General features: G+C 42.5%; 1 protein-coding gene across 1 annotated transcript in view; it reads left to right on the forward strand.

Moving 5' to 3' along the window:
• Positions 1 to 21,792, forward strand: part of lrrc73 (leucine rich repeat containing 73) — a 137,714-nt gene that overhangs the window by 13,273 nt on the left and 102,649 nt on the right. The window contains exon 3 of the mRNA XM_067985230.1: positions 21,509 to 21,631. Coding sequence (XP_067841331.1) covers positions 21,509 to 21,631 — 123 coding nt within the window. The remainder of the gene's footprint in view (positions 1 to 21,508; positions 21,632 to 21,792) is intronic.

Here is a 21,792-nt window from a genome sequence, read left to right on the forward strand (position 1 = left end):
GGGAGAGTGGGGTCGCCCAGTTCTAGGGTTATCCAAGGCTTCCTTGTGAGGCCCGAAGGAACATTCCTGCCCCACAAGAAAACCTGAAAAATAAATGTTAAACTTGGATCTTGGACCTCTTCTGGCCCAGGATTCAGATCCCGACTGGTTTTGCCTGACGGAGGTTCTGACACTGTCCCCCAACTCAGGCCTCTGGTTGATATTATAGATCGGGTCCTGATGACATTATCAGACCTGATCGTCATATTTAAAACAGGACTCCGCTTCCTTCCTGCGCATGTCTTGCTACCTCTGCTCAAAGAAGCAGGTTAATATGGGGACACGTTGGGAAGGAAGAGTATCGGTGGGGGTAGCTGGCACCCGTTATTTTAACTGCCCCCCGCCTGGTTTCCTCCAGGTGAGGGCAGTTATGATTAGGGCCTTACTATCCAGGAAAACACATGAAGAATAGTACTGGATGGCTGCCTGTGCCCTCGGAACGATAGTCTCGCATGAGTCAGTGTATTCAGAAGAGGAAGGGAAAATGGTTGTCCCATTAAGAATGTATCAGGGAAATATAATAAGCGGTGCCAACAGCAAGACTACCACTCATGGCCCCATACCCAGCTGTGGTCAGGCTTCCTTTTTTGGGGAGGGAACAACCAAACATAAACAGCAGTACAGCACCCACTTCTTTCAAGTTGGTCATTGAAGGCAGCAACACATCTACAATTTCAAAGTACTCTAGTTAGTTCTAGTCATATGCCAAATAAAGGCATTTTTGCTTTTCCAACTCCTACATAGCAACAAGACATGGAAAACAGTCAGTTGTGAGCAAATTCTTGGATTTGAGATCAAATTTATTGAGCATGGGATAATCAAGAACTGCCAATATGGATTTGTTAACAGCAAGTTGTGGTTGACAAATTTAATCATTTTTCTAGAAGAAGTGGCTGTTGGATAGATAATGGAAATGCAGTAGATATGGTCTGTATCGATTTTCAGAAGGCATTTGATAAGCTGTCTTACAAGTTCGGGCCTGCCATAGATACCTCCTCAGGTGCAGCAATGCCAGATGCTCCTATAAGCGGTCTGAGTATTTTACCTTTATGGGAATTGCCTCACACTGCTTTATATCTACTTGCACGATAGTATAACCCAGGGTGCAACGGCAATACTCCCTTATGACTTAGACGGGATAATCGTGTCTTTCACACGTGTGCTTTTTCAATCTCTCCAATGCAGGCCTAGCAAACATGTTATTTCATAGTGAGAGAACATACAGAGCAACAGTTATGATCAAATTTACTTAGTTTAATCCTTGTGTAATAATACAAAAATGATGAACATGCTACACTACTCCACATCAGTTGGGTCATCTTCCTTGACTTAAACAAAGTATTTTCAAACTCCTCCTGTTGCGTTTCCTTCTTGCAGCCTGTTTCAGGGGCTCGCTGCTTTGTAGTTTTCTGCTTCCAGAAATCTAACTTGTCTGCATTGTCTGTGCAGCATCCTGTTTATCTCTTGCTGTTTACAGCCAAAAAATGGGTGTAAAGTGTTTTCGATTGCTAAAACAGGCTAATGAATTGCTTTTACAATATAGAAACAGAAAATGCTGGAGAAGCTCAGCAAGTCAGCCAGCATTTGTGGAGAAAGAAACGTTTCAGGTCGAAGACCTTTCGTCAGAATAGCTGATGAATTGCTTACTTACAGTCTATGGGGAAATAAAATCAAAGCTAGCTCATTAGCTTCTTAACTATCTATTGTATTCGATCCCTTTTTTTTACATGCATGAATATATTATGTTTTTAAAATAAACATTTAAAGTAACTTTTTTTCCCGAAACCTTTCTGTGGAAAAATGGTCAAAAAGATCCTGAAATGTGCCAGTGTGTTACAGGAAGCTTGTTACAAAAAAATCAGGCATATGAAATGTACCATCATGGATGACTGACAGGAAACAAAGGATTAGAGTTAATAGGTGTTGCTCAGATTGGAGAAGGGTTGGCAGTGGTGTATCCCAGGGGTCAGTGATTGGTCTACATTTGTTCTCAGTATATCTAGATGATTTGGACTTCAGCATAGTAAGCACAATATCAAAATGTGCTGATGATGCAAAAATAGGAGTTTGGACTACTGTAAAGGACTTCATGAAGACAGACAGGTTAGCGGAATGGACAGATGGCAGATGCAATTCAACGTAGAAAAGTATGAGATAATGCACTTGAGAGAAAACAGAAGCAGTAAGTGTACAAACTCAATGGAAACACATTGAAGGAGAGATCTAGGGATGCAAATACATAATTCTCTCAAAGTGTGAGTGAAGGTAGAAAAAGCCATAAAAACGGTTAAAGCATTTGGATTTTATAAATAGGGATATAGGGACAGAGTACAAGTTATAATAAATATGTATAAATCAATAGTTAGAGTCCCGTGTGCATAGAGCATAGATTCACCAGGATAATGCCAAGGATAAGAAATTGTAGTTATGAGGAGAGACTTGTGATACTGGGACTATTTCCACTGGAGCTGAGATAGCTAAAATGAGATTTAGCCGAGGTTTTTAAAATAATGAATGGTTTTGAAAGGTGAATACGGAAAGACTATTTCCTCTGATTGGGGAGTCAGTGAAGAGGGGCCATTAATTTAAAACTACCATTAAGAGAGTGAGGAGAGAGGTCAGGAGAAATTTCTTTACTCAGATTTGCTGGGGCACGAAATGCTTTGCCACAGAAAAGTAGTTAAGGCAGAGACCATTGCATCATTTAAGGGAAATGTATTCATTGAACGTACATTGGGCTCTAAATTGGGGCGCGGAGCGCCCGTTGTGTAGGCACTACGCGGACTCCTAAGGACCTAAAATGGCGTCCGGAATGCACGCATATACTTCTAGTATGACATGCGCCAGACGCCATATTGGTAAAGGCGTTCGCGCACGCGTAGATAATGGGACTGAAAGCAATAAATCCCCTAGGCTTGATGGCCTACATCCTAGGATTCTAAAAGAGGTGGCTGCAGAGATAGTGGATGTATTGGTTACGATCTTCCAGAATTCCCTAGATTCTAGAGCGATCCCAGCGGATTGGAAGGTAGCAAAGAAAACCCCGCTATTCAAGAAAGGAGGGAGAGAGAAAACGGGAACTACAGGCCAGTTAGCCTGACATCGGTCGTTGGGAAAATGCTGGAATCCATTATTAAGGAAGTGGTAACAGGGCACTTAGAACATCATAATATGATTAGGCAGAGTCAAAATGGTTTTATGAAAGGGAAATCGTGTTTGACAAATCTATTAGATTTTTTTGAGGATGGAACTAGCAGGGTAGATGAAGGGGAACCAGTGGATGTAGTATATTTGGATATGCAAAAGGCATTTGATAAGGTGCCACATAAAAGGTTGTTACGCAAGATAAGTGCTCATGGGGTTGGGGGTAACATATTAACAAGGATAGATGATTGGTAAACATACAGATAACAGAGAGTAGGGATAAACGGGTCATTTTCAGGTTGACAGGCTGCAACTAGTGGGGTACCACAAGGATCGGTGTTTGGGCCTCAGCTATTTACAATCTTTATTAATGACTTAGATAAAGGGACTGAGTGTGATGTATCCATGTTTGCTGACGGTACAAAACTAGGTGGGAAAGTAAGCTGTGAGGAGGACACAAAGGGTCTGCAAAGGGATATAGACAGTTTAAGTGTGGGCAAGAAGGTGGCAGATGGAGTATAATGTGAGAAATGTGAGGTTATTCACATTGGTTGGAAGAATAGAAAAACAGAATATTTTTTAAATGGTGAGAAACTAGTAAATGTTGGTGTTCAGAGAAACTTGGGTGTCTTCGTAGAAGGGACACAAAAAGTTAGCATGTAGGTTGGAGTGCAAGAGTAAAGAAGTCTTACGACAACTGTACAGGAATGTATTCAATGACTCAGCCTCCACAGCTTTTTGGGGTAAAGAGTTTAAGACTGAGATGAGGAGGAATTTCTTCACTCAGAGGGTTGCGAATCTTTGGAATTCTCTACCCCAGAGGGCTGTGGATGCTGAGTCATTGAATATATTCAAGGCTGACATCGATAGATTTTTGGACTCTAGGGGAATCAAGGGATATGGAGATCAGGTGGGAAAGTTGAGTTGAGGTTGAAGATCAGCCATGATCTGATTGAATGGCGGAGCAGGCTCGAGGGGCCGTATGGCCTACTCCTGCTCCTATTTCTTATGTTCTTATTAACGCCAGGAGCATATAAAGTAGGGAGAATATGCGGTAGATCAGTGTGCAGCACCGATTTAAAGGGACAGAAGCGATTTTGGAACTCAACGCTCCAGCCAATGCACTGTCTTAACTTCGCACAGCTGAACAGGTCTTAAATAGCAGGGAGGACCCCCCAACAGCGCTATTTAAAGGGATCATGCAGGAGTTACAGGTTAGTTGCTGGATTATTGCTTCTGGCTGCAGATACATTTGTACTTGTTTTTGTAGGTCTCCTATATTTGAATGCTAGGACCAGGGGACATCGCCTAAAAATTTGAGCCAGGACTTGCAGGAGTGAAGTTAGGAAACGCAAAGTGTGTTAGAAGTTTGGAACGCTGTTCCACAAACAGCAGTTGATGCTCGCTCAACTGTTAATTTTAAATGTGAGATTGATAGATTTTTGTTAACCAAAGGTATTAAGGGATATGGGTCTCAGGCGGGTATATGAAGTTTGCCCACAGATCAACCATGATTTCACTGAATATCGGAACAGGCTCAAGTGGCTAAATGGCCTACTCTTGCTCCTATCTTCCTATGTTCCTATAATAAAGTTTCAATACTGTACAGGGAGTGGGCTGGCTAGCTGATAGGCAACAGCAAGGGCATTGGCGGAATGGCAGGGGTGGGACAGGAATGCTGTCATCCTGAGCGAGGACAGTAGGTTCATGTTCCATGGAGCCACTGCCACTTGCTGCCTTCTGTTATGCACCACCTTCTCCTGCAAGAAAGCAGGAATTGTGTCGGTGAGTGTCCTGCAAGATGTGCCTGTCATAGGAACATAGTGGGCGTAGTATATAGGCCTCCGAATAGTTGCAACTCTGCTGGAAGAAGTATTAATCAGGAAATAGTCAGGGCATGTAATAAGGGAACAGCTACAATTATGGGGGATTTTAACTATCATATTAACTGGACAAATCAAATTGGGCAGGGCAGCCTTGAGGAAGAGTTTATTGAGTGTATTAGGGATGGATTTCTTGAGCAGTATGTAACTGATCCTACAAGGGGGCAAGCAACCTTGGACCTGGTCCTGTGTAATGAGCCAGGATTAATTAATAATGTCCTAGTTAAGGATCCCCTTGGAATGAGTGACCATAACATGGTTACATTCCATATCCAATTAGAGGGTGAGAAGGTTGGTTCTCAAACAAGCGTACTGAGCTTGAATAAAGGAGACTATGATCGTATGAGAGCGGAATTGATTAAAGTGGACTGGGAAAATAGTTTAAAGGGTAAGACGGTACATGAACAGTGGTGTTCATTTAAGGAGTTATTTTACAACTTTCAAAAAAAATATATTCCACTGAGGAAAAAAGGGTGTAAAAGAAATGACAGCCATCCATGGCTAAGTAAAGAAATTAAGGATAGTATCCGACTAAAAACAAGGACATATAAGGTAGCCAAACTTAGTGGGAGGATAGAAGATTGGGAAGATTGGGAGGAGCTAAATACAATTAAAATTACTAAGGAATTGGTACTCAGTAAATTAATGGGACTCAAGGCGGATAAATCCCCTGGACCTGATGGCTTACATCCTAGGGTCTTGAGGGAAGAGGCAGTCGGGATTGTGGATGCTTTGGTAATAATTTTCCAAAATTCTCTGGACTCAGCAAAGGTCCCGGCAGATTGGAAAACTGCTAATGTAACACCCTTATTTAAAAAGGGTAGTAGGCAGAAGGCTGGAAATTATAGACCAGTTAGCCTAACATCTGTGGTGGGTAAAATTTTGGAGTCTATTATTAAGGAGACAGTAGCGGAACATTTGGATAAACATAATTTAATAGGACAAAGTCAGCATGGCTTTATGAAGAGGAAGTCATGTCTGACAAATTTGCTTGAGTTCTTTGAGGACATAACGTACAGGGTGGATAAAGGGGAACCAGTGGACGTAGTGTATTTAGACTTCCAGAAGGCATTCGACAAGGTGCCACATAAAAGATTATTGCTCAAGATAAAGAATCACGGGATTGGGGGTAATATTCTGGCATGGGTGGAGGATTGGTTATCTAACAGGAAGCAGAGAGTTGGGATAAATGGTTCATTCTTGGACTGGCAACCAGTAGCCAGTGGTGTTCCGCAGGGGTCGGTGCTGGGTCCCCAACTCTTTACAATCTATATTAACGATTTGGAGGAGGGAACCGAGTGTAACATATCAAAGTTTGCAGATGATACAAAGATGGGAGGGAAAGTAGAGAGTGAGGAGGACATAAAAAACCTACAAGGGGATATAGACAGGCTGGGTGAGTGGGCGGAGATTTGGCAGATGCACTACCATATTGGAAAATGTGAGGTTATGCACTTTGGCAGGAAAAATCAGAGAGCAAGTTATTATCTTAATGGCGTGAAACTGGAAAGTACTGCAGTACAAAGGGATCTGGGGGTCCTAGTGCAAGAAAATCAAAAAGTTAGTATGCAGGTGCAGCAGGTGATCAAGAAGGCCAACGGAATGTTGGCTTTTATTGCTAGGGGGATAGAATATAAAAACAGGGAGGTATTGCTGCAGTTATATAAGGTATTGGTGAGACCGCACCTGGAATACTGCATACAGTTTTGGTCTCCAGACTTAAGAAAAGACATACTTGCTCTCGTGGCAGTACAAAGAACGTTCACTCGGTTAATCCCGGGGATGAGGGGGCGGACATATGAGGAGAGGTTGAGTAGATTGGGACTCTACTCATTGGTGTTCAGAAGAATGAGAGGCGATCTTATTGAAACATATAAGATTGTGAAGGGGCTTGATCGGGTGGATGCGGTAAGGATGTTCCCAAGGATGGGTGAAACTAGTACTAGGGGGCATAATCTTAGAATAAGGGGCTGCTCTTTCAAAACTGAGATGAGGAGAAACTTCTTCACTCAGAGGGTAGTAGGTCTGTGGAATTTGCTGCCCCAGGAAGCTGTGGAAGCTACATCATTAAATAAATTTAAAACAGAAATCGACAGTTTCCTAGAAGTAAAGGGAATTAGGGGTTACGGGGAGCGGGCAGGAAATTGGATATGAATTTAGATTTGAGGTTAGGATCAGATCAGCCATGATCTTATTGAATGGCGGAGCAGGCTCGAGGGGCCGATTGGCCTACTCCTGCTCCTATTTCTTCTGTTCTTATAGGAACAGGAGTAGGCCATTCAGCCCCACGTGCCTGCTCCGCCATTTGATAAGATCATGGCTGATCTGCGATCGAACTTCATATACCTGCCTTTGGCCCATATCCCTTAATACCTTTGGCTGCCAAAAAGCTATCTATCACAGAATTAAAATGAGCAATTGAGCTAGTATCAATTGCCGTTTGCAGAAGAGAGTTCCAAATTTCTACCACCCTTTTTTGTGTAGAAATATTTTCTAATCTCGCTCCTGAAAGGTCTGGCTCTAATTTTTAGACTGTGCCCCCTACTGCTAGAATCCCCAACCAGTGGAAATAGTTTCTCTATCCACCCTATCCGTTCCCCTTAATATCTTATAAACTTCGATCAGATCACCCCTTAACCTTCGAATCTCTGGAGAATGCAACCCCAATTTGTGTAATCTCTCCTCGTAACTTAACCCTTGAAGTCCGGGTATCATTCTCGTAAACCTACGCTACACTCCCTCCAAGGCCAATATGTCCTTCCGAAGATGTGGTGCCCAGAACTGCTCACAGTACTCCAGGTGCAGTCTAACTAAGGTTTTGTATCGCTGCAGCATAACTTCTGCCCCCTTGTACTCTAGTCCTCTAGATATAAAGGCCAGCATTCCATTAGCCTTATTTTATAAGGCTTTGATTATTTTCTGCACCTGTTCATGACACTTCAATAATCTCTGTACCTGAACCCCTAAGTCCCTTTGGACATCCACTGTTTTTAACTTTTTACCATTTAGAAAGTACCCTGTTTTATCCTTTTTTGGTCCAAAGTGGATGACCTCACATTTGCCTACATTGAATTCCATTTGCCACAATTTTGCCCATTCACCTAATCTATCAATATCCCATTGTAATTTTATGTTTTCATCTACACTGCTTACAATGCCACCAGTCTTTGTGTCATTGGCAAACTTAGTTATGAGACTTTCTATGCCTTCATCTAAGTCGTTAATAAATATTGTGAATAATTGAGGCCCCAAGACAGATCCCTGCGGGACTCCACTAGCCACATCCTGCCAATGTGAGTACCTACCCCTTATCCCTACTCTCTGTCGCCTTTCGCTCAGCCAACTTCCTAACCAAGTCGCTACTTTTCGGTCGAATCCATGGGCTTCTATCTTAGCTACCAGTCTCTTATGCGGGACCTTATCAAATGCCTTCTGGAAGTCCATATAAATAACATCCATTGACATTCCCCTGTCCACTACTTTAGTCAGGGGTTCAGGTACATCGATCATTGAAGTGTCATGAACAGGTGCAGAAAATAATCAAGAAGGCAAATGGAATGCTGGCCTTTATATCTAGAGGACTGGAGTACAAGGGGGCAGAAGTTATGCTGCAGCTATACAAAACCCTGGTTAGACCGCACCCGGAGTACTGTGAGCAGTTCTGAGCACTGCACCTTCGGAAGGACATATTGGCCTTGGAGGGAGTGCAGCGTAGGTTTACGAGAATGATACCCGGACTTCAAGGGTTAAGTTACGAGGAGAGATTACACAATTTGGGGTTGTATTCTCTCGAGTTTCGAAGGTTAAGGGGTGATCTGATCGAAGTTTATAAGATATTAAGGGGAACAGATAGGGTGGATAGAGAGCCAGACCTTTCAGGAACGAGTAGAAAACATTTCTGCACATAAAGGGTTGTCGAAGTTTGGAACTCTCTTCCGCAAACGGCAATTGATACCAGCTCAATTGCTAAATTTAAATCTGAGATAGATAGCTTTTTGGCAACCAAAGGTATTAAGGGATATGGGCCAAAGGCAGGTATATGGAGTTAGATCACAGATCAGCCATGATCTTATCAAATGGCAGAGCAGGCATGAGGGGCTGAATGGCAACATATCAAAATTTGCAGATGATACAAAGATGGGAGGGAAAGTGGAGAGTGAGGAGGACATAAAAAACCTGCAAGGGGATATAGACAGGCTGGGTGAGTGGGCGGAGATTTGGCAGATGCAATATAATATTGGAAAATGTGAGGTTATGCACTTTGGCAGGAAAAATCAGAGAGCAAGTTATTTTCTTAATGGCGAGAGACTGGAAAGTACTGCAGTACAAAGGGATCTGGGGGTCCTAGTGCAAGAAAATCAAAAAGTTGGTATGCAGGTGCAGCAGGTGATCAAGAAAGCCAACGGAATGTTGGCTTTTATTGCTAGGGGGATAGAATATAAAAACAAGGAGGTATTGCTGCAGTTATATAAGGTATTGGTGAGACCGCACCTGGAATACTGCATACAGTTTTGGTCTCCATACTTAAGAAAAGACATACTTGCTCTCGAGGCAGTACAAAGAAGGTTCACTCGGTTAATCCCGGGGATGAGGGGGCGGACATATGAGGAGAGGTTGAGTAGATTGGGACTCTACTCATTGGAGTTCAGAAGAATGAGAGGCGATCTTATTGAAACATATAAGATTGTGAAGGGTCTTGATCGGGTGGATGCAGTAAGGATGTTCCCAAAGATGGGTGAAACTAGAACTAGGGGGCATAATCTTAGAATAAGGGGCTGCTCTTTCAAAACTGAGATGAGGAGAAACTTCTTCACTCAGAGGGTGGTAGGTCTGTGGAATTTGCTGCCCCAGGAAGCTGTGGAAGCTACATCATTAGATAAATTTAAAACAGAAATCGACAGTTTCCTAGAAGTAAAGGGAATTAGGGGTTATGGGGAGCGGGCAGGAAATTGGACATGAAGCTGAGTTCGGATCGGTCAATGCCCTGTGGGTGGCGGAGAGGGCCCAGGGGCTATGTGGCCGGGTCCTGCTCCGACTTCTTGTGTTCTTTAGATTTGTGGTTGGGATCAGATCAGCCATGATCTTATTGAATGGCGGAGCAGGCTCGAGGGGCCGATTGGCCTACTCCTGCTCCAATTTCTTATGTTCTTATGTTCTTATGTTCTACTCCTGTTCCTATGTTCCGATGTTCCTATAATTCCCTGGTTTCCCTCTCCTTTCTTAAAAAGCGGAGTGACATGTGCAATTTTCCAATCTAGAGGGACAGTTCCTGAATGTAGAGAACTTTGAAAGATTATAGTTAGGGCATCCGCAATGTGCTCAACGACCTCCTTTAAAACCCTGGGATGGAAACTATCTGGTCCTGGGGATTTGTCACTCTTTAGTGCTATTATTTTCTTCATTACTGTTGCTTTACTTATGTTAATTTTATTGAGTCCTTGTCCCAGATTCAATATTAGTTTTCTTGGGATTTCTGGCATGCTATCCTCTTTTTCTACTGTAAATACTGACGCAAAGTAATTGTTCAACATGTCTGCCATTTCCCCATTGTCAATGACAATATCCCCACTTTCAGTTTTTAAGGGGCCAACACTGCTCCTGACCACCCTCTTTTTCCTAATATAACGATAAAAGTTCTTTGTATTGGTTTTGATATCCCTTGCAAGTTTCTTTTCATACTCTTTTTTTTTGTAGCTCTTACTATCCGTTTTGTGACCCTTTGTTGATCTTTGTATCTTTCCCATTCGCCAGGATCTGTGCCATTTTTTGCCTTTTTGTATGCCCTTTCCTTGTGTCTTATACTGTCCCTTACCTCTTTCGTTGTCCATGGCTGTTTTTTTTGGCAAGTAGAGTTCTTGCCCCTCAGGGGTATAACCGATTCTGTATCACGTTAAATGTTTCTTTCAACATTTCGCACTGATCATCAGTCGTTTTATCCATTAACAGATTTGCCCAGTTTACTGTGGACAGTCTCTGTCTCATCCCATTGAAGTCGGCCTTACCCAAGTTTAGAATCTTAGCAGCTGATTCACTTTTTTCCCTTTCAAACACTACATTGAACTCGATCATGTTATGATTGCTACTGGATAGATGTTCACACACAGTTAAGCCTTTAACTAAATCTGGTTCATTTCTCATTACTAAATCTAGTATGGCTTGCCCCCTTGTTGCCTCTCGGACATATTGCTGTAAAAAACTGTCCCGGACACACTCACGAAATTCACTCCCTTTCTAGTTGGTAGTCTGCTTTCCCCAATCTATGTGAAGGTTAACGTCCCCCATTAAGACCACTATGCCTTTGTTACATGCTTGTCTAATCTCTGCATTTATACAATCTAGCACTTCCAAGCTGCTGCCAGGGGCCCTATACACAACTCCCACTATAGTCTTAGATTCTTTCCTATTTCTCAGTCCAACCCATAAGGTCTCTGTTGGTTGCTTACCTCTCGTTATATCCTCCTTTATCATTGAAGTGAGTCATGGTTGAATAACTGCCAGTGATTGTGACCTGAAAGTTGTTGGTGTGCGGCTTGCAACAGTGGTAACGTATGAGGGTGAGATGAAGCAACTGATTGGAAAAATTGAGTACTGATTGGAGGAGTTTGTTGGTAGGATGATGGGAGGTGCAATACATGGAGCACTGGATGCCGCTAGTGTTGCAGTTGGTAGGAGACGCCACTTGACAGTTGACCTCACTCACCTTGATGACCCATGTCAAAGCATTGAACTTCTTCCTGCACTGCATCCACGTTCATGGTGCAATGCGCTTGGCATTGACTTCGTTCCCTACTGTCCCCTACAGGCTCAGGAGCATATGTCTGGAGGGCCTCTTGTCCCCCTCCCTGCGGATATAGGATGCCCTTCCTTCTGTCCACCTCTTGCACCAAGGCCTCTAGTGCATCATCAGAGAACCTGATTGCGAGGGGTTTGGAGTACAAGAGTGAGGAAGTCTTGCTGCAATTGTACAGGGCTTTGGTGAGACCTCACCTGGAGTACTGAGTACAGTTTTGGTCTCTTGACCTAAGGAAGAATATACTTACCTTAGAGACGGTGCAACGAAGGTTCACTAGATTAATTCCTGGGATGAGAGGGTTCTCCTATTAGGAGAGATTGGATAGAATGGGCCTATACTCTCTAGAGTTTAGATGTTCGAGAGGTGGTCTCATTAAAACATATAAGATTCTGAGAGGACTTGACAGGTCAAAATCCTGGAACTCCCTTCCTAACAGCACTGTGGGAGAACCGTCACCACACGGACTGCAGCAGTTCAAGAAGGCGGCTCACCACTACCTTCTCAAGGGCAATAAATGCCGGCCTCGCCAGCGACGTCCACATCCCATGAACGAACTTAAAGAAAGATGCTTCGAGGCTGTTTCCCCTGGCTGGAGAGTCCAGAAATAGGTGACACAGTCACAGGATAAGGGGTCGGCCATTTAGGACTGAGATGAGGAGAAATTTCTTCACTCAGAAGGTTGTGAATCTTTGGAATTCTCTACCCCAGAGGGCTGTGGATGGTCAGTCATTGAGTATATTCAAAGCTGAGATCGATAGATTTTTGGACATAAAGGGAATCAATCAATATGGGGATTGGGGATTTGGAGGGAAAGTGGAGTTGAAGTTGAAGATCAGCCATGATCTCATTGAATGGCAGAGCAGGCTCTCGGGGCCTACTCCTGTTCCTATTTCTTATGTTCTTAACCTTGGTGCACACTCTCCCGCAGGCCCGGTACAAACTCAGATCGGCAGATTGGAGGGGTCTGCCGTGCAGATTGGAAGATGTGGGATTTAGTAGTGCGTAACCTTTATTCAATGTTTTAAAATAACTCAACAGTTTGTAAACATAGGAACGGGACCTGTATCTGTGTTTTATGTATGCAATGTCTGATCTTGTGTCAGACTCCTTGCGGACCCGTATCTTATATTTTGTAAATATAAGAGTCCCGCAAACATTGAGCAGTCCAGTTGTTGCTCATTAAAAATTCCAGAGTTCCCATCATCACCATGCTGCACTGGATTGGAGCACAGATTTACTTCACAATTTACTTCCATCAGCCAAAGTTCACCTTCCCTTTAAGAGGTGCAGGCTGCCTTTAACTGGTGCTAGCCACTCACGATATCTGGGCCCCCTGCTGGTGAGCAGCCATTCAACAGCACAGGCAGTGCTGGCTGGATTGCAATCAGGAAAATCACCAGGCAGCACAAATGTTATGTGCTGCCTGCCTCTCAATGTCTGGGCGCAGGTTAATCATGCACCGCGACCTGTGCGCCTGGTTTCGGGGCTTATCCAATTTAACCCCCATTGACGAGAGCCTAAATTCTCCAATGGTTTTCTGACCATTTTCGGATGGTTTGTGGTTATGTGGCAGTAGGAAATTTGGCAGGGAGCCGTTCCATTTGTTCCGTAGCTTTCTCTGCCACAGCTGGGATTTTCCACCAGAAGTGATGGTAGACATTGAATAGATCTATATTTGGTCAAATAGAACATTCTTGTTACGTAGTTTGTTCTCCTAGCCCTTGGATAGCAGAATAATCACAGTATTAGACATTATGGCTTAGATGAATTTAAGGTAAATAGTAACAAGAGAACAAGACAGCAGATTTCACTTAAATATAGAAATGACTTAACTCACTGAATTTGTTTCAAAACAAATAATTATTTCTAAATTCCAACAGATTTTGTAATATGGTAACTGTAGTTCAGGCATCTGCACAGTACAGTCTCTGTATGAATTTTTATGTTCATGGAGTATTTTACACCAGCCCCAGCTCAATCAGTCGCCTGGCAAGCAGAGAACTATTAAAGAACTGCTGGGGTCAGATATATCTCACGTCCCCTTTAAAGTTCAAAGTGAGACAAAGGAAATCAAAAAAAATATCTTTCACAATTAAATAAAACTGTTCGTCAACCACAGGATTTCAAACACAGATTGCCTGCTTTAGCATGCTCACACCCCTAGTATGTAAACAGCCCCCGGTAATTAACTTAATCTCTGGCACAGGCACGATGGGCTGAATGGCCTTCTTCTTCATAGTATCATAGGAGGTACAGCACAGGAGGAGGCCATTCAGCTCATTGTGCCTATGCCGGCTCTTTAAAAGAGCTATCCAATTAGTCCCATTCCCTACTCTTTGCCCACAGCCCTGTAATTTTTTTCCCTTCAAGTATTTATCCAGTTCCCTTTTGAAAGTTACTATTGAATCAGCTTCCACCACCCTTTCAGGCAATGCATTCCAGATCATCATAACTTGCTGCGTTAAAAAAATGTTTCCTCATGTCGCCTCTGGCTCTTTTGTCAATCACTTTAAATCTGTGACCCTCCTGCCACTGGAAACAGTTTCCCCTAATTTACTCTGTCAAAACCGTTCATGATTTTGAACACCTCTATCAAATCTCCTCTTAACCTTCTCTGTTCTAAAGAGAACAACCCCAGCATCTCCAGTCTCTCCACATAACTGAAGTCCCTCATCCCTAGCACCTAACAAGTGTATTATAAAAGTTTAGCATAACTTTCTTGCTTTTGTACTCTATGCCTCTATTAATAAAGCCCAGGATCCCATCTGCTTTTTTAACAGAGGCAGTTCAGAGAAGGTTCATTAGGTTGATTCCGGGTATGGAAGGGTTGTCTTATGAGGAAAGATTGAACAGGTTGGCTCCATACTCATTGGAGTTTAGAAGAATGAGAGGAGATCTGATTGAAACATACAAGATTCTGAGGGGACTCAATAGGGTAGATGCTGAAAGGATGTTACCCCTCATGGGGGAATCTAAAACTAGGGGGCATAGTCTCAGAATAAGGGGTCACCTGTTTAAGACGGAAATGAGGAGGAATTTCTTCTCCCAGAGGGTCATGAATCTTTGGAATTCTTTACCCCAAAAAGCTGTGGAGGCTGAGTCATTGAATACATTCAAGGCTGAGTTCATCAAAATTTTGATCAGCAAGGGAGTCAAAGGATATGGGGAAAGGGCGGGAAAGTGGAGTTGAGGTAAAAATCAGATCAGCCATGGTCTCATTAAATGGCGGAGCAGGCTCGAGGGGCCGAATGGCCTACTCCTGCTCCGATCTCTTATGGTCTTATGGTCTTAACAGGTTTCTCATCTTGTCCTGCCACCTTCAAAGATTTGTGTATGTGCACCCCCAGGTCTCTCTGTTCCTGCACCCCCTTTAAAATTATACCATTTAGTTTACATTGCCTCTCGTCTTTCTTCCTACCAAAATGCATCACTTCACACTTCCCTGCGTTAAATTTAACCTGCCATGTGTCTGCCCATTTCACCAGTCTGTCTGTGCCCTCCTGAAATCTGTTACTATCCTCCACATTGTTTACTACATTTCTGAGTTTTGTGTCATCTGCAAACTTTGAAATTATACCCTCTATACCCAAGTCCAGGTCATTAATATATATCAAAAAGACCAGTGGTCCTAATATTGACCCCAGGGGAACACCACAGTATACTTCCCTCCAGTCTGGAAAACAACCGTTCACCACTACTCTGCTTTCTGTTTCCCTTTGCCAATTTTGTATTCTCACTGCCAGTGTCCCTTTAATCCCATAGGCTTTAATTTTGCTAACAAGTCTATTATGTAGTACTTTATCAAATGCCTTTTGAAAGTCCATTTGCACATCAACCACACTGCCTTCATCAACCTTCACCGTTACTTCATCAAAGAACTCAATCAAGTTAGTCAAACACAATTTTCCTTTATCAAATCCATGCTGGCTTTCATTTATTAGCCTATATTTTTCCAAGTGCCAATTAATTTTGTCCCGGATTATTGTCTCTAAAGGTTTCCCACCACCAATGTCAGGCTGACTGGCCTGTAATTGCTGGGTTTATCCCTCTCCCCTTCTTTGAACAGGAGTGTAATATTTGCAATCTTCCAGTCCTCCGGCACCATCCCCATATCTAAGGAGGATTGTTAATTGTGGCCAGAGCCTCAGCAATTTCCACCCGTACTTCCCTCAGTAACTTAGAAAGCATCCCATCTGGACCGGGTGACTTTTCTACTTTGATTGCTGCTAATCTTTTAAGTACCTCCTCTTTATCTATTTTTATCCAATCCAATATTGCTACTACCTCCTCCTTTACTGCTACAATGGCAGCATCCTCTTCTCTAGTGAAGACGGATGCAAAGTATTCATTTAGTACCTCAGCCACACCCTCTGCCTCCACAAGAAGATCTTTTTTGTCCCTAAACCGGTCCCACCCCTCCTTTGACTACCTTTTTACCATTTATATGTTTATAGAAAACTTTTGGGTTCCCTTTTATGTTAGCCATTAATCTATTCTCATACTCTCTCTTTGCTCCTTTTATTCCCTTTTTTAGATCTCCTCTGTACTTTCTGTATTCAGTTTGGTTCTCTGTTATGAACCTTACATTTGTCATAAGCTTCCTTCTTTTGTTTCATTTTAATCTCTATTTCTTTAGTCATCCAGGGGCTCTAGCTTTGGATACCCTTCCTTTCCCCCTCGTAGGGATTTGTCAGCTCTGTACCTGAACTAACTCCTCATTGAAGGCTTCCCATTCTTCAATTATTGTTTTGCCTACCAATTTTTGATTCTAATCCACCTGGGCACGATCCCTTTTTAACTCACTGGAATTAGCCCACCTCTAGTTAAGTATTTTCACATTTGATTGTTCCTTGATCTTTTCCATAACTATTCTAAACCTAATGATATTATGATCACTGTTCCCCAAATGCTCCCCCACTGAAACATGCTTCTCCTGCCCCACTTCATTCCCCAGAATTAGATCCAGTACTGTTTCTTTCCTGGTTGGGCTGGAAACACACTGTTCCAGAAAGTTTTCTTGAACGCATTTCAGGAATTCCTCCCTCTCTTTGCCCTTTACATTGTTACTATCCCAGTCTATATTAGGATAATTGAAGTCCCCCATTATCACTACTCTATAGTTCTTGCATCTTTCTGTAATTTGCCTGCAAATTTTCTCCTCTATCTCCTTACCACTATTTGGTGGCATATAGTCTACACCCAGTAGTGTAATAGCTCCTCTGTTGTTCCTTAATTCTAACCAAATAGATTCTGTCTTTGACCCGTCAACTACATCATCCCTCTTCTGTGCTATAATAGTTTCTTTGATCAATATTGCCACCCTCCCTCCTTTCTTTCCTTCCCTATCTTTCCTGAATACCTTGTAGCCAGGAATATTAAGTACCCAAACCTTCCCTTCTTTGAGCCAGGTCTCTGTTATTGCCACCATTTCATAGTCCCATGTGGCTACTTGAGCCTGCAGCTCACCAACCTTATTTACCATGCTACGTGCATTTACACACTTGCAGTCCAATCTCATCTTAGACTCCCTCGCATTTTATGATTCTATGATCTTCTTTCTAGGGTCAGATTTAGTTGTTTCTAACACCTAGAAGGATGCAAGTCTTTCCTCACTTCGTAAACAATGGGCACACATTTACCTTCTGGTCATTATCTTATAGTTCATTACATTCATGAGAATAAATCTTATTTTTATATTCTTTCAATACAATGGTATCGAAAGAATATTTTGAAGCTCTACATAATGTACAGAACATGGTGGATGAAGCTTTCTGGAGAAACTACCCTGTACAAATGGAGGGGAGTTGATGCTGGATTTCTTGGTACATGAAATTAAGATTTCTATTGATATTTGAAAAAGAATAAGGGTGCAGGTATGGATAATATAACTGCAGAGTTGTGGCAGGCGGGTGAGGAACATACTGTGAAAGTAATGCAAAGGCTGCTAAACAAAATTTGTCAAGAACAGCAAGTGCCTGAAGATTGGGGAAAGGCGATAATAATACCAATCTTCAAAAATGGAGACGAGTGACTGCAGCAATAAGAGGAATCAGCTTACTGAGTACACCCAGAAAAGTATTTACTAAGATACTGCAGAGGAAAATGAAAAGATACGTAAAAGTGGTCCTGCCTGCTGGTTTTAGACCAGGACTAAGTATAATAGGTCAACAGTTTGTGATAAGATAGATTTCAGAGAAATTTATAGAACACAACATCCATTGTTAAGACAATGTCTAAACGGGATAGAGGAGCAAAGTGATTTAGGAGTACAGATACACAAATCACTAAAAGTCTAATCACGCAGGTTAATAAGGCCATAAAAAAGGCAAATCAAGCACTAGGGTTCATTTCTAGAAGGATAGAATTGAAAAGCAAAGAAGTTTATGTTGAACTTGTATAGAACCTTGATTAGACCACACTTGGAGTATTATGCACAGTTCTACCCCAGAGGATCCTTATATAAGATTACTAATTAACCCTGTCTCATAATACAGTACTAGATCTAAAATAGCCTGTTCCCTAGTTGGTTCCTTGACATTGAGGGGGTGACTAGGCGTGTGGATGAGGGTAACGCAGTGGATGTGGTATACATGGATTTCAGTAAGGCCTTCGATAAAGTCCCCCACAGGAGACTGGTCAAGAAGGTACGAGCCCATGGAGTCCAGGGTGCCTTGGCACTTTGGATACAAAACTGGCTGAGTGGCAGAAGGCAGAGGGTGATGGTCGAAGGTTGTTTTTGTGACTGGAAGCCTGTGGCCAGTGGGGTACCACAGGGATCTGTGCTGGGGCCCTTGCTGTTTGTGGTCTACATTAACGACTTGGATATGAATGTAAAAGGTATGATCAGTAAGTTCGCTGATGATACAAAAATTGGTAGGGTGGTAAATAGCGAGGAGGATAGCCTCAGTCTGCAGGACGATATAGATGGGTTGGTCAGATGGGCGGAACAGTTGCAAATGGAATTTAACCCGGAAAAGTGCGAGGTGATGCACTTTGGAGGGACTAACAAGGCAAGGGAATACACAATGAATGGGAAGACCTTTGGCAAGACAGAGGGTCAGAGGGATCTTGGTGTGCAAGTTCACAGATCCCTGAAGGCGGCGGAACAGGTAGATAAGGTGGTAAAGAAGGCATATGGGATACTTACCTTTATTAGCCGAGGCATAGAATATAAGAGCAAGGAGGTTATGATGGAGCTGTATAAAACACTGGTTAGGCCACAGCTGGAGTACTGTGTGCAGTTCTGATCGCCACACTACAGGAAGGATGTGATCGCTTTGGAGAGGGTGCAGAGGAGATTCACCAGGATGTTACCAGGGCTGGAGCGCTTCAGCTATGAAGAGAGACTGGGAAGATTGGGTTTGTTTTCCTTGGAGCAGAGGAGGCTGAGGGGGGACATGATTGAGGTGTACAAAATTATGAGGGGCACAGATAGGATGGATACTAAGGAGCTTTTTCCCTTCGTTGAGGGTTCTATAACAAGGGGACATAGATTCAAGGTAAAAGGCGGGAGGTTTAGAGGGGATTTGAGAAAGAACTTTTTCACCCAGAGGGTGGTTGGAGTCTGGAACTCACTGCCTGAGAGGGTTGTGGAGGCAGGAACCCTCACAACATTCAAGAAGCATTTGGATGAGCACTTGAAATGCCATAGCATACAAGGCTACGGACCAAATGCTGGAATATGGGATTAGATTAGACTGGGCTTGATGGCCGGCGTGGACACGATGGGCCGAAGGGCCTCTATCCGTGCTGTATAACTCTATGACTCTATTGTTCTAGAAAACTGTCTCGAACGCATTCCAAGAACTCGTCTTCCAAACTACTTTTGCCGATTTGATTTGCCCAATCTACATGAAGATTAAAGTCCCCCATGATTATTGCATTACCCTTGTTACATACTCCTCTAATTTCCTGATCTATACTCTGTCCAACACTATAACTTATGTTAGGCGACATATAAACTACTCCCACCAGTGTTTTCTGCCCCTTGTTATTTCTTAGCTCCACCCATACTGATTTTACATCCTGATTTTCTGAGCTAAAATCCTTTCTCTCTACTGTCTTTATCTCATCCTTTATTATCAGGGCAACCCCACCACCCTTTTCCATTTTGCCTATCTTTCCTAAAAGTCATGTAGCCTAGTATATTTAGTTCCCTATATCTATAACAAGTCTCTGAGCGCTGTTAGCACGGATAGGAAACTAACAGAATGGTTGAGATCAACAGTTGCACATTGTCACCTGATTTATTTGATCTAGTACTGGAAGCAGTAATGAATCTTGCACTAAAAGATGATATTGCCTAATGTGGCAATCTCATATTTGCTGATGAGATTGACTTTATAGCAACATCCAAAACAGATTTTCAGAAATAAATTGATAAGGTATACTTGAACAGTAGAAAATTTTGATTACACATTAACAAAAAGAAGACAAAGGTGATGTCATTTGGGAAGCATCAGGAAGATGTGCATATTACAGTTGGAGGGGATGCAATTGAACGGTGGAAATGTTTTATACCTTGGTGGTTTAGTATCAGAGAATGGGATTTGTGAAGAAAACATCAAAAGAAGGATTGGACTTGCTTCTGCTGCTTTTGGACGATTAAGCAGGATATGGAAGGTTAAAGATATTTTGGTAAAAACGAAGGTAAGAGTTTATGAAGCATTGGTTATCCCCATATTATTATACAGATCTAAGTGTTGGAACATGAGAAAAGTTGACAAGCAAAAGATACTAACTGTACAGATGAGTTTGTTGAGAGGAACACTAGGACTGTCTAGGATTCAAAAAATCAAGAATGATATAATTAGAACATGGCCCAGACATGAAACGTTGCTTATACAGAAGATCAAAGAAAGACGACTGTAATGGCTTGGGCACATTTCAAGAGTGGAAACAGCTAGAATACCTTTCATGGCTCAGCATACAAAGGTACATGGAACAGGTAGCCACAGAAGACCAAGGAAGCGCTGGATAGACAATGTTAACAGTGGCTTGTCACAGAAAGGGTACAGGTGACTGAAGCGGCCAGGCTAGTTCAGAATCGACATCGTTACTGCTGAGCTAACGCATGGGAATTTAGCAGTATTAGTAATTAACTATTGCAGAAAAGAAAAGCAATTCACAATTGGTCTATTTACTTAACTATGAGCCATGGATGCTGGGAGTCTAGGCTCAGGCGATTCATATTTTCCATTTATCCAGACTGCCCAGCCAACAGTGAGCAAATTAAAATGACTAACAAAATTACATTAATGAATTATTGGCAATATCAATAAATAATAATGGATATTAAAAATTCAACGGTAGATCTTCCTCTGGCATTACTGTGGTTTCCTGGCATAACTCCAAAAAGCGGGGGAGGAAATGGCACAGGGAACCTACTGTCAGCTCCCCATGGCCCATCGCCACTTCCAGGATATTCTCAGTTTTTTGCCTCTCCCAGGAGATTGCTTAGCTGATGTTCTGGCGCTGGAGAGTTGATGGTATGTAGCAGTCACACCATGATAGTAGAATACAGACTTGATGGGCTTTTATTTTTGTATATTTGGTATGTAATAGGGTTCCGCTTTGTGTTTGCTCTTCTGACACTGTGCCTTGCATGGTCCCATCTCATCTTCTGACACCAATTCTTGTTTTCCCTCAGGTCTTAAAGAGCTGACGCTGAGCGCTAACCCTGCTATCACAGTGAAGGGATGGGCACATTTGGCGATTGCAGTTGCACACAGTTCTCAACTCCGTGTCCTTAACTTGGATTATAATCCTTTAGGTGAGAATATCTGATCACAGGTGATAATGGACTCAGAGTACTGCTTTGAGTCAACTTTACCGAATTCTATGAGAACCACCATTGAAATTAATTCAGTTTCCCTGCAGATTTAGGTTCTTCATTTGTTTATGTCAGGGACTGATCCCTATAGAAGGAGCCCT

This window comes from Heptranchias perlo, chromosome 5, assembly GCF_035084215.1.
Source record: "Heptranchias perlo isolate sHepPer1 chromosome 5, sHepPer1.hap1, whole genome shotgun sequence".
Taxonomy (NCBI): domain Eukaryota; kingdom Metazoa; phylum Chordata; class Chondrichthyes; order Hexanchiformes; family Hexanchidae; genus Heptranchias; species Heptranchias perlo.